The following is a 27,299-nucleotide window of genomic DNA, read 5'->3' on the forward strand; positions in this document are numbered from 1 at the left end:
TTACTCATATACATACATTATTATTTTATTCAGGTTGTCATAATAACAAACGTACTGTTATTAAGTATGTGCGTGTGTGTGTGAGGGGGGAGTGATTATAACTTTACAAAAAATCAAAAACGTACAATTTTCCAATTTTCAAAACATAATATAACATAGTTCGGTGGACTAAAAATACTCAGATGTGATATTGTGTGTTTATAGTTACACTTAATATTTGTACCTAGTAGTAGTAATGTTAGTAGTAGTAGTAATGGTAGTAGTATATTATTATTCGTTCAAAAGTTTTTGTTGAAAGCGTCTCTACGCTTGTTGTACACACGCACATACATGTGCCGTATAATATTTACATAATTTGTATATATTATATAATTCCTTAGTTCTCGTACATGCATGTTTGTGATTTCGCTTTCATGGTCTAATAATATATAGGTATATATCCACATTTGTATCTATACGTGTATAAGATTATTTCCACATCGTTTACGTCCGGTAATGCCTGCTGCAGTTTCCTCGAAATATAATATATAATACAGCAAAGGTGTGTCAAGTGCGTATGAGGGCGTGTGTGTGTATGAACAAGGAAACCATAAAAATAATGATTTCAAGTATAAATAACCATAATCAATAACAATATCATCACTCGTTTGTATAATAGTTATAAAAAGTTATACATGACATTTTATGAAAGTTTATCACTAATCATTCAAGAAACAATGTGTATAAATGTAAAACAATTTAGGGTAGGTATAAAAGAAATAATATATCATCTTATGTGACATTAAGTTAAATTATTGAAATGTGTTTAATTTTTACAATAAATTATGTTTATCATTTTTATATCAATTTATAATAAGTTTATAATTGACTTATTCAATTATTAGGTAATTTATATCATTAAAATTAAAATCATAATAAAATTCTAATTGAAAATTTTTACTAACACATATATAATACATATATAAGACAACTGTTACATTTTTGTTTGAGTTCACAATTGTTAATTAATATTTCATTAAACGCATGCGATTAACAAACAATTCCATGAAAGTTAGACTGCTGCCACGGAGGCATCTGATAATTTGGTTAAGTTCTGAAAACATAACATAACATTTTGAAATTTATAGGCAACATTTCATTATACATTATATTTTGTGCAACAATTAAATTTAATTGCGTACCACTATAAGTACTATAAATACCTTTAAGGTCCCCACACAATGTCACGGTGGTGATATTAAAAATCACTTACCTGAACATGTTGCAGCGGTAGCGGTGGTAATTTTTATCCAGTATAACCATAATATATTTATATATTACATAGAATCAGTGGCGCAACCAGGATTGGTTTTCGGAAGAAGGGGGGTGCATTTAGAAAAAAACAAGCATTTTCTGCGAGTGTTTGGAAGAATAAGGAAAATAAGGAAGTAAGATTAAGTTAAATTTATGAGTAAAATATTTAAATTACAAATTAAACTCTTTAAGTTCTATTTCATAATGTGATACCACAAAAAATAGTATTTTACAATCAACTATCGAGAAATTGTAGTAACAAGGTTATTGATGTTTCAAAATTGAATGGAACATTGCAAAATGTTCCATATTGTCATGCTATTATTGTTATCAATTATAATACGAATAATATTCATATTTCATATCAATCAGCCGTTTTGCGTGTTCAAGATTAATCATATTTTTTTCTACGTAGAATTTGTAAAACTTCAGAAAAATTTCGGGGAGGGACTAAAACCCCCAACACCACTCCTAGATGTGCCACTGCATACAATAATAGGAATTATATTCATATGTAATATAATTTAATATTTGATAAATTGACGATTTAACTATAAAGTTCGTTAGTATTATATTAATTATATTATATTAAGTACTTTAACTATTATAAATATTATATTCGTAATATATTATATTGATTATTTTTATACGAATTATTTTCAATCAAGTTCAATAATACACTATACTTATTATACACTTTACATGTTAATCACAACATTTATCTCAAATCAGTTATGACTAAACTAAACATATGCGTTGGGTTCAAATAATTTTGACTTGAAATAAACATTGCAAAATACGATTTCAATCAAACTTAAATTGGATCTAGATATGCGTGATACGCTTTATCAGAAAATGAAAAGTGTTATAATAAATACCTATGAATAGTTTAAACATTTCATTGTATTTTTTAAATCATACTTTATGCACCTTTAATACCTTCATATAAAATACATGGTATCCACTTACAAGCATACAAAAACAAATTAGTTAATAATGAATAAAAAATAGTAATTTTTAATTTCGTACAATTATACATATTTTCATAATCTTATAGTATAATATTAAACAATTTAAAATAATAATTAATAATACACGTTTTTTTGAAGTACTAACATTGATTTCAGGGAAAAATTAAATATGTCAATAGAAAATACCGCTATGCGTTGGCGGTAAAATCGAGCATGCTGCGGTTTTTAAAAATATCACGCTGCGATATTTTATCGCGGCCGAATAACCGCTGCAGTGTGCGGACTCCCGTTACAATACGTGGGTACAATTTTATCGCCAACGCCACCATGATAGTGTGTGGGGACCTTAATAGCTAGTCAAAAGAGTTTTGGTCCCAATATTATAAAATCATTGTCATATTGTTTTTATTGTTGTCTAGAAATCGTATGATGTATATTTTATTTAAATTCGTCCAATACGTAAAGTCACATAATATACATAATATACATAATATATATGTTATATATATTATATATATATAATATACATGTCTCTAGATATTGATACTATTCCGTTACCATTGAGAATATTTAAGACTCAGTGGTCCGAGAATATTTCGATTCTCCGTGATTTATCTGAGCGTGTTATTCGTTTAAAGTATGCAATAAAATGTATGATTTAACGGTAAATTATTGGAGACACTTTGGGTCGACTAGTTTTCAAAAATAGGTATATAATATAAGATACACACACACACACACACACAAATACATATATTATATTGCACGTTACTATCATGTAAATATATATTGTGTACAACTCGGTCTAGTGATTAAAACCGATAGTAGATAATTGTGTGTAGAATCGTTTTCCGACCACTATCAAACGGATACTTCCAACCTCCGACCCATCACTACCCGTTTATAGACTTAAAGACTGCCCACTTCCTATACAATTACGTGTGTACGTATATAGTACAACAGTACGTACATGGTACTACATATATACTGTTGCTGATTAATATTGTATGATGCATATATAATCAAAAATAGTATATAAGAGAATTGTATGCGTCGGCCATAACACTTATTCCAAATGTCAGTATCGGATAACGATTTGCACGTGCCCTGTTGTGTGTGTATAGCTCATACATGGTGGATGGTTTGCGCAGCTTGCAACACCAGGTGACGGACATGAGCGCCAACCTGACGACGCGGCTGGACGAGCTGCAGTCGCGCGGCGTGTCGCCGAGCCCGGCCGTCGCGTACTACGGCACCGAGCACCGCGGTCACGTAGAGACGAGTGTCGCGCTGTCCGAGATCCGGTCGCAGCTGCACGAGCTGACCCGGTCGTTGGAGTCCTGCCAGTCGGAGGTGACCGAGGTGAAGCGCGACATGGTGGCCATCAAGAACGAACTGGACACGGTGCAGCAAGTCAAAGAAGAGATCGAAGAGCTCAGGGAGTATGTGGACAGGCTAGAGCTGCAGTCTCACCGCAGGAAGCTCAGGCTACTCGAACAGGTCACTAAAACGGTCCTGTGTGTGCACGTGCAACGAAGTGCATGCGTTCGTCACGTTCAAACTTTTGTGCAGTTAGCTATTGATTTCTTAATAATCATTATTTATTATGTTATCATTACTTTCGTTCCAATACACTTTTATTATAATAATGCTTTTTTTCGTAGCAATATTTAGTGTAGTTAGCATTGCGTTCACATAGTTAATTTGTACACTTATTATACTCTTAGTTAAGTACGACTGTAATGGAACAATATTGAACCTACTGTATGTGTTTCGACGTTTAATTTAATTTTCAGTTATATTCAATTAAAATCGAATATCGTTCGAAGTTAAAACGCTAAATACATAAACAACAGATACAGTATTAAAATAATAGTATTTTAATCATCAGGTTAAATTAAATATTATACTACTATTGAAAGCTAAATTTCAAGTTATCGATAAAAATAATCAGTAGGTAATCAAATAATATAATTAAAATTAGTTATTATTCAGTAACTGTATAACATTATATTATAATGATTAATTGCTAAAGCCTGAACATATTTGTATAATTCAATAATCTTTAGAAACAGTCCAAGAAATAAATTAGTACTCTAAAAAAAATAAACTTTAAGTAATATATACGTAGAATATAAATATATCTTTCGAATTCCAAAAGAGTTTAAGTACATTTGCATGAAAAATTGTGTATAATTATGAAAAAACAATGACATACAGTAATCATCAGTGTGATTGAAAACTATAAGGTTCGAAAGAAATGTAACTTCTGGGTATCCTTATTATTATTACTAACTATTATAATGTAATTTCCCGAGTGTTCCATGAAATGTCTGCTTCAAAACTGAAAGAAAAAGAAGTTTTTTAATTTCATTTTTTTGTCACAATTTTCCCATGCCAGTAGAAAGAATCATACACGAGAATTAAAAATAATGAGTTAACTAGCAATTTTATATTATGCTAGCATATTAAATTATTAAAAATGTAAAATAATTATACTTTACGTAGTAAATAACTTTTTTGCCTATTAAATGTAAACTTAATACTATCGTCCTTATTTTAATAGTTTCTATGACATACTTTATTAATGTACCTACTGGTTTGAATTTAATTGAATTATTTAAATTAAATAAATTCACAAAATTTTCTTAAAATGAAATTGCCATAGTCTAGAACAAAATTAAGTATTATGAAATGATAATATATATAATATACAAAAAAATTATTCTGAACAACGATTACGAAATTATTTTAATTTATTTTTAATAGCTTAAAAACATATTAACATATATGATATGTGTATATTTTCATTATATTATATATTGTAAAAAATGTAAAATTTTACTAATTTTGTATGAATTTATAAATTTAAAAACACTAGTTTTAGTTTAACGTTTTATCAAACTATTTTTCTCACAGTTTTATTATTTAAATTTTACATTAGTCATAAAAATGATGTATTATTAATTTCACTTTTAGATTTCTCTGTGCAATGTTACGTTACATACATCATTATATAAGTATGTGTATACATCTTTTTTTTGTTTTCGCACCACAGGAAAGAAAGAAAGTAAATTTTATATGTGACAATAAGAATAATGATAGTGAATGCAATAGTATAATAGGCAGTATCGGATTAAACATTTGTGGACCCATAAGCAATTAAAATTAATAATACGGCACTAATAATAGTTATAGATACATCAGTCCTTCGCGGGCGAGATAATCTTCAAGAATACTGTAAATAATTGTCTTGATTTTCTTTGAAAAATTATTTAAAATTATATATTCCATAACCCATAATCTTTTAAATTTGTTTCTGCTAATAAAAAATTAAGAAGTCTTATATAAAATGGGAAAAAGTATAGTCTGAGTACCTATTAGCAACAAATATTTCATAACATATTTATCTCCTTTCCAATGGTTTAGTCAAAAAATATTGGTTAGTATGAAATGTAAGAAAAGTATGTATACTTAATACTCTATATATATATATATACCGGAAACAATAAATGTACTGAAAATATAATTGTTCAGTTTTTTGATTTTATACAATCAGCAAATATTATGTAGAATACATATTAAAAGATACTTCTATGATTTTTGTAAAATTTCTTAAAATTATATTATTATATTATAATATATTTATTTATTATTCTGAATTGTTAAGATATTCCTAAATTATTAAATGTATAATTTTAAATATTTTCTTATACGTTTATAGTTTATTATAAATTAAAACTACAAATATAGTCATAAGTTAGAGGTCAGTTAATTAATAAATGGTGTTTAAACGCATGTTTATTTACAATCAATTGTTTATCAATATTATTAAAATCAATATGTCATGAGCATTTGTGCATGTGTTTTTTTTATCAATGTTTTACATATTATTATTTAATTATTTAAGAGAACTTCTAAAACTAAGGCTATAGCCACCTGCTTGGTGTGTTGAATATTAAGAGTACAAAATGATTGTATTGGAATTCTTGTCTTGGAAAAATTAGTAGAGAGTGATGGTGGTGATGTTTCTTCTCTCCAGACAGTGATCTAGTCCGGAAAATACAGCCACATAATTCACGCTAGACTACGACATTCCAATTTATATATTATTATATTTTTATACTTTTATACTTATTTTATGCATGTATATTTTTAACTTATGCAATATCGAAATAACTTTACTAAACTATGTTTGAAATTATAGTTTGCTGCTATGTTTATAACTTATCGTTTTTTATGTAAATACACAATACCAACTAAATATTAAGTTTATAATGTAACATTAAGAATGAAACTTACTTGTGTTCTTGTCTAAAATATTTAAATTTTATAATTTTTTTTAATTTTGTAGATAACTTTATTATTTTATTTAAAATATACTCATATTACTCAGTATTTCGTATCCGAAAGAATAATTTGAGTTTAGTCGATAATAATTAAGTAGTAAAATAATTTAGTTTAAATATGATTTATAATTATTATTTATATTTTAGGGGCTTACGTTCTTTTTATCCTATACAATCCTGGCATCTATGCTGGGAATGCTTCAGTTCGGTTACAATACTGGAGTAATAAATGCACCAGAAGGGGTAAATAATTTACTCTTATAAAATTAATTATATAAATATTAAATAAATATTATTAATCAATTTTTATACACTTTTAGAACATCGAGAAGTTCATCAAAGATGTGTTTGAAGATCGGTACAAAGAAAATATGGACCATGGCCAAGCTGAGTTACTCTATTCATTCGCCGTGTCGATTTTCGCTATTGGCGGAATGCTTGGTGGCTTCAGCGGTGGCATTATTGCCAACCGTTTTGGCAGGTTAGTCAATGTCAATATATAATTATAATATTTTGTTATTTACAAAACATATTTCAATTTTTCCACTTAAAATATTACTTAAATATGTCGAAACAATGCTGTAAACACAAATTGTTCTGTTTCTTGTTCCGTTTTATATTAAGTAATGCATATTTGCGTTTATTTCCGTAAACACGTTCGTGGCTGTACAAAATCATGCCGAAAAATTATGATGAAATTGATATTCAACTGTTGATTAATGCAGTTAAAAATTACTGAATTATGGAATGTTATTAATAATTTTTACCACAAGTTCGTCAAATGATTTTACACTCATCCGAAGGTAGTTAAAAAATTTATCAGGATTTTCATGTAAATTTTCGAATAATGTGTAAAATATCCCTTTCGTGAATCTTAGTTCCGTAAATGGGTATACCCAATATTGTCTTTTTTTTTTTAAATATAGTTTTTGTATACAAGGTAACTAAAAATGTTACGTTTTCTTTTATAAACCTCCATTGTTTATGGCCGATTTCGTACTGAAAGCTATCGTCAAAATATATCGCGCCTGTGTCATTCATATCATATGTATATTGAATTTAACAGCGCCGCGCATTAAAATAACAAGAATATACATCGGACCTAAATATAATATATATATATATCTAGATTTACTATATGATAAATGGTATTCTTCCTGCTTGCCTATTTTCATTATAGAGTCTCTGTTAAGGAGTGTTTCAAAATAGACTCTGAATTCCTCGGAAATATTCTCCGGTCTTGTAATTAGAGTATCATTATTATCTTTTATTATTTGTGTAGCTGATGTAAATCTATTTTTGATTTTTTTGCAACGTTTGAAGAACTCTCTGGAGTTCTGTTTGAAGTTTTCGATGTCTACTAGTCGCTCATTTTCTGCTATTCTCTTGTTTTTCCTTATCAGTGAAGTTATTTCTCTTCATTTGTTTTCAAATTATTTTATGTTCTTGGATTCTCTTATATATGAATTGATTTAGTTCTAGCTTCATTACGTTCCCTGATTACTTCCTACACATTATCATTAAACCGTCCTTTATGTCTCTTCTTTCTAGAAATTTTGTCACTGTTTCTTGAAACATCCGTAACGATTTTTCAATTTATCCACATCGTATTTTCCAATAGATTTTTTTTTTTACCATTCCATGAAATTTTTAGTCTGTCAATCAGGATTAAGTAATGGTCTATGTCTACGTCTGCTCGTCTGCAACTTTTGGCGCTTTTTACTATCGTCTTATGTTTATTTTCTATGATAACATGATAAATTTGACTTCTAAATCTCACTCCTGTCGGTAGCCAAGTTTCTTTATGAATATTTTTTCTTGGGAATCTTGTACTGTTTATTACCATATTATAACTTATTGCAAATTTAATTAGTCTTAACCTATAATTATTGCTTTGTGTATGTAAACTATGTTTACCAATCGTCGCTTTGTATTTTCTTTTTCCACTTGACATTCATATCTCCAAAGAATAATTTAATGCAATGGTCTGGTAGGGCTTTATATATTTGTTCTAGCTTTTCATAAAATACGTCTTTTACTTCTTATTTCCTGATTCTTTCGGTGCGTATGCGCAGACCATAATAATGTATCGATGGTTCATATTAATCCAGATATAACATATTCGGTGATTTATAACCTTAAATTGATTAATCTATGGTATTAGACTTTTTTGCATGAGGAAAACTACTTCATTTTCATGTTTATTAGTCATTATACCGCTATAGAATAGTGTCACGTTCCTTGTTGGTATCATCCTTCACCTGAATATTTCGTTTCCTGTAATGTTACTAAATTTACCTTATATCTATTGTATCGACTAGAGTACCAACTACTCCTACTTTATATAAAGTTCTTACATTCCGTATGCCAGTCCTAAATCCTTGTAGTCCGGTCCATTTTTCTTGTGTTTTGTCTAAATCTATGTTTCCCGAAGCTTTAGTTTTGGTTTCTTAACAATTAGGATTTTTTTTCAGTGGCGGTGTAGCCCGTCACCCAATCCCCAACTTGGAGGACTAGACTAAGCCAACCAGTTAAGATTAGTTCAGAACTCGAGGCCCTGGGTTTGCCAAACCCGTAGTGCTAATTACTTTGCACCCCCCTAAGGGAAATTATATATTATAGTTACTATAAATAATAAAGTTATGTTATTACTTATAATTATTTAATTGTATTACACTTATACCTTATAAAATTTCATCTATATTGTTTTGAATTTGTTTATGGTTAAAGGAAAGGAGGCTTACTGCTAAACAGTTTTGTTGGCATTGGTGGCGCTTGCTTAATGGGTCTCACCAAGTATTTCAATTCTTATGAAGTACTATTTGTTGGCCGATTCATTATAGGAGTCAACTGTGGTATGATCATTAAAATTCGTAAATAGCATTCTAATAACGAAAAAAATAATTATGGAATTAATTTTTGTTTTTAGGTTTAAATACATCGCTAGTGCCAATGTATATATCAGAAATAGCACCGCTCAATCTACGAGGTGGTCTCGGTACAGTCAATCAGCTAGCCGTGACTACTGGACTGCTCATATCCCAGATATTGGGTATAGAACAAATTTTGGGTACAGACGAAGGCTGGCCTTTATTATTAGGTGAGTTATTTGTTAAACGATTTGTCTATTTGAATTTAGAATATATTTAACCTTTTTCCTTCTATTTACAGGATTAGCTATTTGCCCTGCCATATTACAATTAATTTTACTTCCGGTATGTCCTGAATCACCAAGGTATCTGTTGATAACCAAACAATGGGAAGAAGAAGCAAGAAAAGGTAAGGAATTTAAATTATAAATAGTTAATTTTATTATATAAGTATAAAATGTCTAATGCTAAAATTAATATTGTACATAAAATATATTTTTAATTTTAGTTAAAATTAATAAATCAAAATCTCAACTAAATAATTACTGTTTTCAAGCAAAAAGTCTAAAGCATTTGTATACTACTCTAATACCAAAATGTTATCTTTATATTATTTTCATTTTTTTTCACGTTTCATTGATAATTAATTTAGTCCATATAACATTTTCGTAAATATTTTAACTGAAAACATAAATTATTTATTACTTCTAACAGTACCAATTTAATTATAGTTTAGTTAAAACTTTAACAAAAATCATATTTATCTCTTATCAAATTCTAATTTTTTACTTTAATAAATAAATCTATAACTTCTCAATTTAATAATTTTTTAAGTAATTTGAAAAAAAAATTAGGAAAAAGAAATCTTTTAAATATCGAGCAAAGTGATATATTCCAAAGAGAAATATAATACAGACTGTATTGGTGTTATAATCGAATTTTTCTTTTTCTGTGATTAAATTTTTGATTAATAAATCTATACCTAGAGTTTCACACAGATTAGAAATTGGACACAAAGTGTATCAGCGTCTAGTTAGACTAGTCAACTTAGTGTGCCAATTTTAAATTTTCTCAATACAAAAAAAAATTCTACGGGACGAATTTTTTCACGGACATTAATCAGTGCTTTATTTGCTTATAGACACTGCTCGGCACCCAACATAATACTGTATTTTCACTCGGCCCTTATCCGGTACTCGGTTAATACTGGATTTTTTACCCGTTCAATAACCTGATGTCTGACCTGTTATTAATATTATACTTAATACTATTAAATAACTATGACACTTGTAATTATTAATTTATATATTTATTATAAAACAAACTTACACGTTACACTTTTATAATACATAATTATTTTGACTATTATCCTGCATGAAACATCATGACTATTTTGTGTTAATAATATATGATAAGATGTACACAACAGCTCATCATATATTATCACATGACCTATTAATACATTTTTACTCGGTCCTTCCTCAGTAATCAGCTGATAATCTGTGCATAAAATAAAAGTATGCACTCTTATTAATATAATAGGAAAAATTCTAAATAATGAATTATAATTTAATTTGGTACATTTATAATTAACAAACCAATTTACATAGCTGATTATTATTGTGAATAAATGGTGTTTGGTTCAATGAATTTGGAAAATAAATCCCATGTTTATTAATTAATTATAACCAGAGGCGCAACTAGGGGCGGGGTTTGAGGGTTGTAACGCCCCCGACATTTTTCTGAGATTTTTACAAATTCTACGTAAGAAAAAAAATGGTTTATCTTGAACATGCGAAACGGCTGATTGATATGAAATATAAATATTATTCGTATTATAATTGATAACAATAATAACATAATTGTTGGCGCGGCAAATGCTTACCAACTTTGGGCAGGCTAGCTTGTTCGCCTTTTAGCCAGTTATAAATAATAAATAAATAAATAAGGGAACAAATATAAATAAGTGGATTGTGTATAAAAGAAATAATAATAATAACAACAACAAAAATGATAATATAATATATTTAGTAATACACAATATGCGGCTGTAATAAGCCCAAGGTTAAGCATATTTAATAATCAATAATCAATATAATTTAGTATAGATATTAATAAATAGGTTGGTTACCTATGTAATAACCTACGTGCAGGAAATTCAGGGCTAAGGTGGAAACAACAAGTAGTTTTCACGTCTTAACATAATAATGCTAAATCGACAGTAAAATAAAGTAATATTAGAAATAGGCCACTTTTACGTCATTAGAACCCGTATGAATACAGGTTGAGCATTTAGCATTAGGCAGATGTAGTGATGGGCAAATACCCGGTAAATATAATTTCAGGTAAATACCGGGTATTTATAAATTGGATAAATTTATTTGTAATGCTAAAACCAATTTATGGGTATCACAATACTTTTTTATGATCGTTTCCTGACTCATATTTTTCCAAGTCTGATGATTAGAGTACATAAATTATATTTATGAAGTTTTTGTTAATTTTAATCACTTTGATACCAATAACAATTTTAATGGGAAAACAAATAAATCTAAGAATTTAAAAACCAAAACGCTTCAAATTTTAAAATGAAATTTATTTAATAAAAATAATTATGTTTGACAATAAAAAAAATATATTTACCCAAATTTTTGATAGGTAAATGTTATTGGGGGTAAATACCCAAAATAATTTCCTACTCTTCGGATATTTACCCATGGCACATCAGTAGGCAGATGTAGATAGGTAGTTCTAATAGACAGTGTTATACTGGCCATTTACCGTATTAATAAATTATTGCTCGTCGTGGACTTTGTTATAGCCACATCGCCGCGAATATATAATTCTTAGTCCAGAATAACTTGTTATTTTAATTTTTTGTATTTTAACCGTTTGTTAATTTATTGTGGTAAATTTATGTTTATAAATTTAATATACCAGTGTTTAATTATTCACCCATCTATCTTTCTCAACCCAACATCTCAAGATAACATACAACGTGCTATGTCGTTAAATAATTAATGTGGTACCGATCGTAGTGTTCTGCACAACGATCTCTAGACGGCCCACACGGCACACATAAATCAAATGACCTGTTAGCCAATAGACCCGTCGGTCTTCACACAATAAAAAATTGTGGTGCACCACCCAGTGGGGTGTCGAGATGAAATTTTTTTTGATGCCAATTGCAAAGTCTAGTTTACCACCCACCCATCCATACTTAAATTCATCTCATTCAGAACTCATAAATCAATATTTCTCTACCTAAATATCATAGGCGAAAATAGGGGGGGGGGGCTTAGGGGGTATTAGCACCCCCTATTTTACAATTAGCACCCTCGAATAATGTACGTGTTTATGTATCAAACACTTATTTTTGTCATCAGACATTTGACTTAAACTTATATTTTGAGTATAAAACTGTAATGAAATATAAATGAAAACAATGTTACTCGACAAACGTCAATTCCCATTTTGTCGAGTTCACCAAAACCCTAATTTAAATTAATTTTAAAACCGGAACCTTTATTTGTATTTATTAAAAATCGACTCATTAAATCCATATAGTTTTAATATAAATTAAATACCCAATAAATACAGAGCTTAAGCACCCTCAATTTTTTTATTGAAATTGCGCCTATGCTAAATATATACAATAATTATGTGATTTACATATTATTATCCAACAACCACCCACCCTTTTTTAACTTGATGCCTGGGCTTCATTTAGACCTATATTCGGCACGCCACTGGCACCACCTACCTTGTATAGCTATGATATGCTGCAATGCCGGAATCCGTAATTAATGATAAAAATTACTACAGTAAAAAATACAAATGATTCCGCACACTACAACACACCGCTAACTGCACCACGAAGAAATATTCACATACAGCTGCTGCAACCGGACCATACAAGACAATATACCACGTTTGTTGTGGACTGTAACGTTTATTTTTATACATAAATTTTTTTTTTTTTTGATTCTCGAATAGGAGTAATTAGTTTATAAAGAAAATGTAAATCGCCTTATTTAAATCGCAAAATATACTTTATTTTTAATTACGATTTCGCAAGACGGTGCCGATTACATCAATCGTACGCGACTAACACAAGTCATACAATACACTATAGGCAATATAATAATAATAATGTGTTATCGGTATCAGCTCGCATTACGTCTTTATCAAGAGCGAGCGAAACCAACACAAATTATAAATACAATATAATAATATAAAATAATATAATATCATGCGTCAACAACGTTTAGGCACTAAACAATGCAGTCAATGGTAACAAATTGAACACCATAGCGAGACAAAACAAATTAATGAGAGGCAAATATTCTGCGCGATAGTTACCAATGACTGATTCACAACAAAACCGCTAAGACAAAAACAAAATGGTATAACAAAAATAGCTGCAAACAGGAACAAAATTACAACAGGCGTTCACAGTTCGACGGATACGAACAGAAAGAAAGACGGTGCCGACGATATTTACCACGAAGGCTCTGGCCGCCGGACACCACAAAATGAAGATAAATGTCTCAGTGCCACCACACTACCCAAAAAACACGAGAACTTACGAAACATTGAGACATTGAGAACATAACTTAACTTTTACTGAAAACATAACCGAAAAACTCTTAAGACGTGGAATAACAATCATTTACGCCCGACGATAACAATGCGATTACGTACTCGGTCGGTCGCATACGGAGGCTTATCACCACCGCCAACGATGGCTACAGATACGCAACGCACCACTATGGATCGCACAAAAATGATAACACTCATTCCAAACAAAAAACTACTGTGGCACTAAACAATGATGATATGGAACGTCTTGTAACGTTTCGTTTAATTTTAAAACATCATTTAACCTTGCTACTACGATTTCTCGATAGTCGATTGTATAATATTTTTTTTTTTGTGGTATCATAATATGAAATAGAAGTTAAATAGTTTAAATTGTAATTTAAATATTTTACTCATAAACTTAATCTTACTTCCTTATCTCCACCAAGCACCTGCAGAAAATGCTTATTTTTTCCAATTTTTTTTCGGTTATTTCCATGTTTTTAGTAGTGCGTTTTCATATAGTTAGTTAAATTTTTAAGTGTATTTTCAGAATGGTGACTCGTTTTCAAAAAAGAAATATTATTATACCAATACATGAAAATGTTGGTTAATTTATTAAATTGAATTTAACTAATTCGGTGTAACTTTTAATGTGGGTGTAAATTAATTTCATCAAGTTCCAATGGTTTTTTTTTTACTAATTTTATTTAATGGTTGTTTGATATTGAAGATTGTTATTGGTTAACAAAAAGCATACAATTTTGACATGCAGACAACTACATGTAATTTTTATCATTTAATTTTAGTTAGAAAGATAAAACCAAGTCAATTATTATATTCGTTTCATTGTGAACCGCTAAGTACGATATAACTAGCAATAAAGAACATATAATTTTTGTAATAATATTGTAATTTATAGATTTTTACACAAACAACTATAGTTAAGGATTAGATAAATACTAAAATCTAAAATTAGTAATAAGTAGGGCCCGGCACTTGATGACCTAAAATTCTTAAAAAAATGTTAAAATGACTCATAAACATCAAAGAGTTACTTAAAGAAATGATTCCAAAAATACCAAAAATGGCTGACTATGAAATTTTTTAATTTTTAAAAGTATACGGTTTTTGATAATTACTTCATGTATCAAAAATAATAGTTAATAAATATTTTTAATAATTTATTTATTATTTTATTAATATGAATTTAAATTACACACATTTTTATACGCATTAAATATGTTTCTATTACACAAAAAATGTTAATTAAAGTTATATAGATACTTTTAATAATAAATGTGTTACACTGAACAATTTAAGTGTGCTTAATATTTTCAAATAAAAAAGATCGGTGATTGTCCGATTGTAAAGTTTTATAGGTTGAAAAATTACTTTCCACTTCCACATAAGTGATTGGCGCATGTTTGAAAAAAGTGATATCATCTACAATCAAATCTTTTAGCAAGCCTTCTTTTGTCATTTCTGTCCTTCCGATATTTTTTAAATAATCTACATTATTTTAAAACCACTATTTTTGCCTAAAACAGTTTTAAATTTTTTTGAATTTCGCGCCCAACTATATTTCGTGCTAGTTAAATTTTATTTTTTTCTTCTAGTATAGCATAGGAAAACCATATTTTTGATAATTCTAATCTGGTTATTGAATATGATAGCGATCCAAAGTTTGATTCAATGTAAACTAAATTTAATTCTAACTCTGGATCGGCGATCAAATAAATTACTTTTTCAATGGAAGTCGCATCCAGTGACGTAATTGTAGAGGGAGCAAGGGGGAAAGTGCCCCCTCTGACCATTTTTTGAGAGATAAAGGTATAATTTTGCCCCCCTCCTCCCAGATAATCCAACAGTACAAATAACACCTTTTATTAATGAACTCTTATGGATATTATTTAACAATATTGGTACCTAGTACATGCTACCTACAATTTATGTTTATCTAAACCATAAAATGAGTTAGAAGACTTATGTAAAATCAAACAATTAGATATAGTGTATAAAATACATACAATAAAAATATGTTTTGACTGGTGAGGGGGAGGTGTGTCAGGGTTTTAGTAATAATAAATATTTTATATTCGCATCATTTTTATCCAATTTCATGATTATATTTTTAATTGTACTAATATTCACACAATAATAAAAATCTGTTGTTAATCACGTTCCCCATCTAGTTAGCTCAGGTTGGGGGAGGGGGTAATGGAATATTAGGTGCTAGCTATTTAAAAATTTGTACTCTTGATGGAGTCTTCAAAAATATTTTTTACAGTTTGAAATAAGTTGATAGACTTTTGAAAAATTTTTCCGGATTTCTTCCACCCTATGTAAGGCATAAGACAATCATATTACATCCTCCGTTTTCGAATACAATACTTTTAAGCCCCTGGAATCCTCTAGCCGGGCGATAGGACACGAACGCAAAATATATGTTAGTTTTTTAAACATTTAGTTTTATAAAAATAATATGAAATAACATTTATGATAAGTAACACTTATCAACAACTTAATTAAATTTTCATTTAAAATGTCGAATCTAAATTTTAGCTTTGAGAAGGCTGCGTGCAACGAATCAGATCGAAGAAGATATTGAAGAAATGCGCGCTGAAGAACGTGCTCAACAATCCGAAGCTACGATATCTATGATGGAATTAGTATGTTCACCCACTTTAAGACAACCACTTATTATAAGTGTTGTCATGCAGCTATCACAACAACTGTCTGGCATAAATGCTGTGAGTAATGGGTTTTATTTTAATTTACCACTCAATAAATCTAACTTATGATTAATTACAGGTATTTTACTATTCGACTAGCCTATTTATAACTGCTGGTTTAGCGGAAAATGTAGCTAAATTCGTAACGATTGGGATTGGTGTGATTATGGTAAATATGACCCTCGTGACTATGCCACTGATGGATAAAACTGGTCGAAGGACATTACATCTTTATGGTCTGGGTGGAATGTTTATATTTTCAATATTCATTACGATATCTTTGTTAATCACAGTAAGTTATTACAAAAATCAACCATTACATTCAATTTAATAACCAGATATTTAATGAATAAGATTCTGAAAGAATTTCAAATCTAAAGAAAAAAGATATCAAAGTTACAATATAAATTATTGATATACCATAATATCAGAATTCAATAAATTTAGTGTTCAAAACGTTCACTTAAAAATTGAACTCATTTAAGTTCAATGAAAAAAATGAACGCGTACATATGACCGTTAATTTAATTTTTTATTTATTATGTATGAATCACCAACCTATATTCTGTATAAATAAGACCTTTAAAAATTAGATATATAAATTATATTTTACTTTATGATTGAAACTCATACTTAAACATATTATAATCAATATTTATTATTTATATATATATTTTTAAAATGGTAAATACATTTGAATGTTCTCAAAATTATTCAAATTCATTAAAAATATAAAAATTGTCCAAGCTTATGTTCTATTTGAAGAAAGCTAATCACGTTTGCGTGTCATTCACATAATATAAACATGAATGCGTACGTTACAAACACAATAAATATATAATTATGTTATTTTTAGATAGAAAATAATTAGGTATTCAACATTTTTAAAGTTTTGAATTTTAGAAAATCTTAAAAAAAATTTCAAAAATATTTTTTTACAGTTCATTCTAATATTTTTAGATTATATTATTTTATAATCTTAAAAATGTTAGACATTTTAAAAAATTAACATTTAAATATACTTTTATAAACTTCCAAAACTTATAGCAAAAATATTACTCTAATTAATATTAATAATACTTATTATCATATATTAATCATAAATATTTTAGAACCTCATCTAAAACATTACGTTATAACTATTATTTTACTATAGGAACTGTTCATCATATTCTACTTTAATTAAGTTAAGGCATGCTTATTTAATTGTTTTTTTGCTGCTTTATTAGACTTATTTGAATTTTATTTTGTTTTTAATTTTATATTAAATTATTATCCTTCATCTAATAAGTTCATATCTAACTCATTATTACCAATTCCGAATTCCGAAGAACCTATTGGATCCCTGGGCTGAAATTTCATATTGGCATTATTAACATAAAATGCTTTACAAAGTCACTTGCTACGCTCATAAGAAAATATATCTTTCAACAAATAACTAATTATATGATACAATTATAATATGCATGTAAATAGGTATATTCAGTAAAAATACGAATGGAATAATTGAAAAGTGGTCACTTCTCGATTTTCTAAATTGTAGTAAATACTGGTGAAACTCCTAGGTGAGACTCTACAGTGAATGGTATAGATTTGGATTTAAACTTCAATCCATAAACACTATATCATCCATAATCCACAAAACAAAAATGTTTATACTATTTTGAACAAAATGTGGGTGGGTAGGTAGGTTTGATGGATAACCAGTTACCGCCGCTGCTATACCGTATTAATTTTTTTCGTTCATCAGTTGTGCGCCCGAGTTTGATACGAAATAATCGTGTGTGTGTTGAATTTATATACAATAGCTCCAAAAAATACCCAGACGCGGATTCTCACAATATAAGCGTGTGTAATGTTATACAACTCTACTCAATAACAAAATTCCCCGTTTTACTACGATTAACGGTTTTCGTTATCCTCCATTTCCGACTGATTTACTGCCTCTCGATCCCATCTCTGAGCGATTAGTGTCACCGCGTCTTCCATTTATGCAAATTCATCGACTGCGTTTCATGCATGGTTCAAAAGGTATCGCCGGGCAAGTAAACAACATCGAGTAGAGGAGAATAGAGTAGACATTCCAGTGGACGTTAACACGAAGATTTCGGAACTACCTCGCCAACTGGATGACAATCATGCGTTCAATGTTCACATTAAACGACATTTAATTTAATTAATTAATCGACCTACTTAACGGGCTATGTGAAAAAGTTGGAAGTAAATATGTGGCTCCGATTTCTCGTCACTAAAACATTGTATCACATAAACGGAATTCATATTAACGAGTCTTTATACCGCGGGTATAATAATTCACCCGCTTTGATTCCCGTTTCTGAAGCAGAATCTAATACGTCTAGCAAACCTATGATCGAACCCATTCCCGAAAACCCAACGCACGTTTACCATCTCTTACTCTCGAAGCAGCAAACGTTGATGTGGAGTGAGGATAAGTATCTCGAGCTTGCGCTCGATATGAACAAACATCATCTTTCGCTTTTGTTCGACGAACATGCCGAAGAGCTCTTGTTCCCGTCCATTTACCTGGGTAAACCGCGTAAATCTACGATCTACGGCATTACACCGTATATAATGTCTACTAGCAAGATCCGTCGTTCCGATCATCGCGGAGTCAAGCCCGAACACTTTCTCTGCATGGCAATGAAAGTGATGCGAATGCAATTGACAGAAAGCATGTTTTGCACTTTTCAAAATAACGACAACTTAAAGAAGCTGACCCGCGAAAACGTCGAAGATAAGCAGTTTATTGACAGCATGATCGAGTGTAATCTGGCATTCTTAAAATCGATTCCCAATAGCGTGCGATATTGGATGGCTAAAAAAAAAGACGTGTTTGCGATGATTCGACAGCTCAGAAGTTCCACGATTTTCCTCACTTTAAGCGCAATTACTTTATAAATTTTAGATGGAAAAGGAATGGGCCGGCGAAGGTGATCTAGCCACTTCAATGAGAACTGATGTCAGCCGGACAATACTGCGAAGCGATGCGACGAACAAATCAAAGACGGCGTGATCTCGCACTCGAAGCTATTGATCGCATCTTTGCGGATGGTGAGCGTACACTACTACAGATTTTCTTAACTAGTCCCGCCGGTAGCGGTAAAACCTTTACAATGAAAATGTTAAAGGAAACGTACAATTGCTTCTCGCAGCATCACAACAATGCGTTCAACGAGTACGTTGCTTCCGCTTTGACTGGCATCGCTGCGTCCACGATCAATGGAACCGCGGTTCACTCCGTCTTTCGCATAAGAAATTCTTAAAAAACGACCAGGACCAGCCTTACCATTGAAGCGTTCAACTCATTTCGTGCGGTATTCAATAACGTTCGCATCGTTTTCGTGGACGAATGCAGTATGTTCGGTGTCGCTCTCCGCAGCCAATAAACTCAGGTTTACAGCATATACTACAAGATTACGAGCATCCGTTTGCGGAAATGGATATAGTATTATCTAAAGCCGCATCTAGAAATTTTTTTCGAGAGGGGTCCAAAACATGTATATTGTAATTTTATTGAATTAAGATTTTAACTTTTGATATTTGGTTAAAAATAAGACTGAAAAAGATTTAATTCCTTTTATTAAAATTAATGTCATGTTTTCATATGATATTATGATATAAAATTAAAAGCAGTTAATAATTAATTAGAGCTTAAGTCATTTTTGATTGAAAATATTTATATTGTTATTAAAAATAAATATTTTAAACATTCGTAAAATATTGAAGAAATTTCGTGGGGGGATCCAAACACCCTGGACCCCCCCAGATATGGTCTTATATTTACCTACGTCAACTCCCGCCCGTTTTCCAGACGCCGATTTACAAACGCCCGAAACAAAATTTCTGTTGCGAAATCATCTGGCAATCGCTCGATTACTATACACTCGTGCAAGTTATGCGGCAAGTTGACGCTGCCTATTCATCCGTGCTCACCAAGATCGGCTACGGTGAGCCCTTGCTTCCCGAAGAGAAAGCGATGATCGAATCCCGCTTCGTAGAACACGAATTCGTCGATCGCAAGTACCCTCAATCAATTCGTCTCTTCTTCCGCACGTATGACGTACACCAGTTTCCACTCCGAATCTATTTGTGAAGCCGAAATGATTGAATACGTAGCCGCAGATCGCTATACTGGTCATCATACTACTGAACAACTCGTTAGTGCCCGTGCAAAAGTTCGCAAGCTCAAACCCGACAAGACTGGCGGTTTACAATACATCCTCCGCCTCTACATCGGTAAATCGTACATGGTTACTGCGAATCCTAATGGTCTCGTCAATGCAACTACCAGCACTTTACGCTATATTGATCGCAATGCTGAAACGAGAGCGATCAAACGATTATGGTTCTATTTCGGTGATTCGAAGATAGGTCTCTTACAACGTATAAAAGCCTAACCACAAGTACTCGCCAATCCGAACCTCAATCATTCGTGGACACCGATATCGCAGCATACTTGCAATGTGCATACAACGATTTAAATCGTTACTTGCGAACGCACACGATTTTCACTCGTTGAAGCCTGTGCCATCAAATCGCTGGGAGGTACTTATGATACTATATCCTATATATTTCCGAAACATACTCGTAGATCAAACACAATGAACCGTACACGAATACCGAGTTTTCGCACGGCTAAGCGTTTCAAACGAAATACAATTCGTTTGGGCGGTGTCTCTATATGCGAAAATAATAATATGAGTTCTCCCGATGGATTATAATCGATCAAGCACAATTTGTTCAAGTTTAATCGAGAAAATATGAACGTGAATCGAATTACGATATTGGCGACATTTGTTCGATCGTGACGACGATAAATTGTAAACGAACTATACTTGTGACAGTTTACATCGCTCCGAATACACCATTTGAAAGAATTAAAGAATTTTTTGTCTTAAATCTAATGGCGTACAGTCCTAAATTAAAAGGAATATTTGAAGTGCTCGAAAAGTATATTAATGATGATTTACCCATGCTCGTTGGCAAAAACTTAAATTTGGACTTAAGAGGATCACACGGTACGGAATTTATCGAATTTATACGTACCGAACTAGGATTAGAATTAAGTAATGATCTCGCAACCTCTACCTGGCGCAATTCGACTTGTATCGACGCCGTATTTGATCGATACATCGAGCAACTTAAAATGCATGAGTACGTTTCGTATTTCAGTGTACACGGTCCTTTATTATCAATCATTAAAAGTGTTGTAAATAATGAATCTGTCGTTTAAATTAAATTTAAAAAAAAATTATATTCCATAAATAATTAACATGCTGTCTTTGAAACTTGTTTATTTTTTACACATATTAAAAAAGTTACCTACGGTTTAATCCTCGTCTCCTCGTATCTAATACCTAATCAACGTCGACATTTTTATACTATTAAATCTATTCAGTAAAAACAAGACATATACATATACCAATGTATCTGTGTGTAATATAGATACTCTGTTTTTTTTTTTTTTTTTATAAAAAGCCATCATTGTTGAAAAACCTCTATTCTAATAACTAACTTCTAATCATACTCTGATATGAGTTTATCTTTAATTAATTCCTATGCGCTACATTTTACAATGATTTTATAAGGTTGTTATTTATAAGTTTGCAATTATTTTATGTTTAGCATTATGCTTTTTAATTATTTTTTCTCTTTTATAATTACATCGTTCCAGCCAATATTCTAAAAGTCACGATTTTGTTATTTAGATACATTTTTTTTTACATTATTGTTTTTTAAACTTTTTATTTTTATTTTACATTTCGGAACTTTGGTGACTGGGAATTTTGGTTCGGAACGTTGAACTTTGTACTAGCGTCCCTTAGGAGTTTTTCGGTTTTGTGCAGGAAATGATTGACTGGATGTCATACTTGGCCGTCGTATCCATACTTGGATTCGTTGTGTTCTTTGCTGTAGGCCCTGGTTCCATACCATGGATGATAACAGCTGAGCTATTCAGTCAGGGTCCTCGGCCAGCGGCTATGTCTATCGCTGTCCTCATCAATTGGGTGGCTAATTTCGCTGTTGGCATAGGCTTCCAACCTTTAAAGGTCAGTTAATTTATTTTATTTGAGATGAATGAACATATTATCAATGCCTAACGCATATTCCGATAATAGTATGCTTACAAAATAATATTTCATTAGTATGGATTATAGAATATATATACTTAATACTTAATATATTTGCGTGTATATTTGTATAACTTTAATTACAGATATTTCATAATTATGAATAATTCATGAAATTCAATGAATTAATATATTAGTATTAATGAAATTATTATGTTTATAGTATTTTAAATAATTTAATTGTTTCTGGTATATGTAAATTAGTTCGTTTTATTTATGAAATCAAATCACAATTTTAAACTATTTATCTTATTTCCTATTTTATATAATATTGTTTTTATTTTTGGGTAGACTGCATTGGATAATTATACATTCCTACCATTCAGCGTGTTACTGGCAATTTTCTGGATTTTTACTTATAAAAAAGTGCCAGAAACTAAGAACAAAACGTTTGAAGAGATATTAGCTTTATTCCGACAAAACGGCAGGTAAGATATTTTTTAATAACTATAATATTAGTTTATTTGGTCTGACAATATTTTGGTAAAGGAAAAAATAACCTTAACGTATTAATTTTTCTCATACTATGTCGCTTACGCAGAGGAAGTGTCTTAGAATCAAGTCGCTTATACGGGTAAGTGCATGAACTGTCGTTTAAGTTTCTGTTCAAATATTTATGTATTTTTTATTTCATTTTATTATTATTTTATTTATTAATTATTTTTATTTTATTTTTTTGCTCGAGTTTACACCCTTCAGTATTTATAAACATTTCATGACGATATCGTGTCTTCGCTATTATTTAATATTTTATAATACCTTTAATTAATATATCTGCACTTTTCTTTATTACATTCTAATACAATATGATAAAAAAAATGTTGAAGCTTTGCATACACTAACAGAACTATTTAAAATTGCATGTATTATTATTTTTCATTGTTTTTAGATGTGTATATTTTTGAGTTATTCATTATTATTTGTTATTTTTATTTTAATATATTTTCAGTATGGTAGAAATTGAGGATAGTATTAACTTCACGTCTACGAGCGCTATATTAAAATCACCGGATACCTCGTTAAACATGGATAAACACGCTTCTTACAATACCAACAATCAATAAGATATTATTCATTATTTTTTTATTATTATTATTATTATTATTTAGTATTATTTATTTATTAAATACACTAGTTTCATTTAAAAATTATGTATTTTTTCTTTTGTACATCATTATGTTTTTTTTTTTAATTTTAAATTTTATTCAATATTGATTAAATTTTTAATTATGTTACGACTATTTTTGTATACCTACCAAATAGCAAAATTACTACGTGCCTATTTAAAAGAAACAAAAAAATACCGAGTGTTAAACATTGTTCACAGGAGTATGTTAAACTATTCAAACGCGTTAGACGAGCATTTACCGCCCTCCGAAAGGGCATCATTAATGGTGGCTGAGGAGAAACCTTTGCCAGACTCATGTAAGCTCATCGGTTTTTTTTTTTGTTATTTTTATTTTATATATTTGTATATATTTTTCTATTATATTTTTGAAGAGAATTAATATAAACCATTTTAGAAGTGCTACTGAATGATTATGCGTGTTTAATTATATATATATTATGTTTTAACTGTTTTATTAGCCTAGTCATAATCCAAATCCCACAAAATATTGAATATTTGCTTAATTTAAACACACACACACATATATATATATATATATATATATATATATATATATATATATATGTATATAAGTAAACACCTTGTTCATCCTTTTCTATGCTTTTTACTTTCTGTTTATTTACATAATGTTGCATGCTTTTTATTATTTATGTAGGTATCTATATATAACGTTTATTAGTATTTTATAATTATAATTCTTAGATAATGAATTTTAATAATATTTTAATAATCACTAAAATAATATTTCATAGTCACTTTAAATAAATACAAAATATTCTTATACTCTTATTTCTATGATATTTTACTTATATTGGTTTTAAAATTTTTATAATTTTAACTATCAATTAATATATACTGAATGTGTATTATAATTTTTAAAATGTAATTAAGAAATTAAAACAATGAATATAATTCGTACCTTATGGTTACGGCTTTCTACAAATCAACTTCAAATTATAAATTATATATTGTGATAAATAGCATTCGTTTAGGTATAGCGTTAGGCTTTTGTCTAAATTAACAAGCAATAGGAATTGTGATTAAAACAATTTATAATATACTAATCATTGCATTTAAATTCTAAAGACACACGTGCGTTTTAGACAATATTAATGATAAATAGTGATGTTACAACTTAAAAGTTTGGTCCTGATCAAAATGTAAATAAACTCGTTCTAAAAAAATACGATTTATATATTAACTACATTTTGTGACTATAACCCCACGGAAAACTATTCTTTAGTAATCCTATTACACTAAGAATCTATTTTATCAAATAAATATGGCTTCACATCAGGTTTATTTATCTATATAGTAATCTTTACTAATCATTACTAGTTATTAGTCATTGATAGTGTTAGTTAAATATACTGACTAAGTTAAACAAGTGCAATTTTTATTAAATTTAATCATACAATCTAAATAGAATATATTAATAGGATACTTATATATATATATATATAAATGTTTATACATTTTATAAAAATTATCACTTATTTAATGGCTCCCGAAGTCATTTTAAAATTGTTTAAAAAGTATCTAAATTAGACACGCCATAAAACGAATTTATTATTAAATTAATAAAAATATATTAAAGGAAAGAACTGAGGTTTCGATATTTTTGTACCTGTTAAAATTATTAGGTATGTTTATACATAACTGCATAACATTGATTTATATTTCCTAATTTTATATAATCTCACAATTATTGTTAAATTGTAAGAGGTCATAAATATGTTGGCACTATATTAAGTTTTTTCAAAAATTATTTTTGAACTTAAAATACTTTTACTTAATTAAAATCTAGAACCGAACTTATGAACTGTGTTATTTTTATATCTGATTAGAAATGTATTCGTGCATTTTTTATGGTTACAATCAATAGTTACAATTATTTCAGTTAATATACATATTTTTAGACATTTTAAACAGTAAATATTCTATAACAAGTGTTAATATATTATCAATGTAAATTGATGGTTTATTATAATCTCATGATTATTTTTTTTTAATGTAATATAATAAACTATAATTAAGTATAGGTGTTTCTTATTTTAAATTTTTCTTTTTATAATAGTTTCTTTGTTACTCTCAAATATTAACTTGATTTTATATATTATATTGTCCTATGCTTATATCATTAATAATTTATACATATTATATATTAACTCAAAATCATAAAATATTAAGCATTATATAAAATACCAAATTATATTTATTAGGTATTTTCTTTATTAAAAACATTTTGTATTTGTATTTTTAGGCTAATTGAAGACCTGGAGGGCAACAGTAGGACATCTCCAATAAACTAAATTTTTCAGAACTAACAAATAACTATTTTAAAATTCAAACTGTAACTTTAAAATTTAACTAAAATCATATTTTGATTTAATTTTAATGATTATAATAGAGACTAATACTTAAATTGTAAAAAAAAATATTAAAATAGCCAAAAAAAAAAAAAAACTTAGGAGATGTCTGGTTGTTGCATCGTTATATTATTGACAAAATTATATTTTGATAAATATGTAATATTATTATTATTATAAAATGTTTCTATTAGATATATTGTTTAACTTAATTTTATATATTTAGGAATGTGTGTGTTCCAAAATAATAAGAGTTTATTATTATTATTGATAAATAAATAAATAAAACTTTTTATCAGTGTATTTTTTCATGATAATACATAATATTTTTAAACAAAATTTCATTAAACAAAATATTGAAATAAAATAACTTATGGCTTTAAGTAACAAACAATGAACAATAAAATATGGTAAGTTCCACGTCCACATATTACAAACAAGTTTATATAAAAACAAAATCAACAAAATATAAATGAAAGTAAAATCTTTTAAAACATAATAATACGTTATTTGGTGGTATACGGCTGAATTGTTTACATTTCCACACTGTCTTTTGATAAACTAATGTAATTTTGTTATTTGTTTCATGGCCCATCTACCTGTATACAGCACCAGTACAACACTCTCCGACGGACCCGGAGGTGTGTGCTGTATGCGTCAACACTGGCAGTTCCCTCATGATGACGTCTCCGAACGTAACTCGCCGGTCGAGTCACACGCTCAGTAACCACGTTTGCCAAATGGACTAGACCGTCACGTTATTCTAATATTATATAATATAATAATATTATTATTTTTTTTTCTTTTATTATTATTATTATATATTTTTTTTTTTATTCTTAATATTATT

General features: G+C 29.2%; 3 protein-coding genes across 3 annotated transcripts in view; 2 read left to right on the plus strand and 1 right to left on the minus strand.

Moving 5' to 3' along the window:
- The window catches only part of LOC112684453 (NEDD8-activating enzyme E1 regulatory subunit-like), a 2,424-nt gene extending 1,164 nt beyond the window's left edge, over nucleotides 1-1,260 (minus strand). The window contains exon 1 of the mRNA XM_025555989.1: nucleotides 1,253-1,260. Coding sequence (XP_025411774.1) covers nucleotides 1,253-1,260 — 8 coding nt within the window. The remainder of the gene's footprint in view (nucleotides 1-1,252) is intronic.
- A 2,155-nt stretch (nucleotides 1,261-3,415) lies between these two features.
- Nucleotides 3,416-27,248, plus strand: LOC112684326 (glucose transporter type 1; the record flags this gene model as incomplete). Its single annotated transcript, XM_025555782.1, is given in 13 exon segments — nucleotides 3,416-3,764; nucleotides 6,761-6,856; nucleotides 6,934-7,094; nucleotides 9,344-9,468; nucleotides 9,543-9,713; nucleotides 9,785-9,892; nucleotides 16,630-16,817; nucleotides 16,879-17,091; nucleotides 22,646-22,870; nucleotides 23,243-23,379; nucleotides 23,493-23,525; nucleotides 24,279-24,376; nucleotides 27,059-27,248. Coding segments are annotated over 13 exon segments (2,044 nt in total), but the record flags the coding sequence as incomplete, so codon positions are not given.
- Nucleotides 17,938-20,348, plus strand: LOC112684327. Its single transcript, XM_025555783.1, has 2 exons — nucleotides 17,938-19,871; nucleotides 19,949-20,348. Exon 1 carries the CDS (start codon nucleotides 19,026-19,028, stop codon nucleotides 19,716-19,718), a length of 693 nt encoding a protein of 230 aa, XP_025411568.1. The 5' UTR covers nucleotides 17,938-19,025; the 3' UTR covers nucleotides 19,719-19,871; nucleotides 19,949-20,348.
- Nucleotides 27,249-27,299: the final 51 nt, after the last annotated feature.

The sequence above is a fragment of the Sipha flava genome, unplaced genomic scaffold (assembly GCF_003268045.1).
Source record: "Sipha flava isolate LNK unplaced genomic scaffold, YSA_version1 249_pilon_pilon, whole genome shotgun sequence".
Taxonomy (NCBI): Eukaryota; Metazoa; Arthropoda; class Insecta; order Hemiptera; family Aphididae; genus Sipha; species Sipha flava.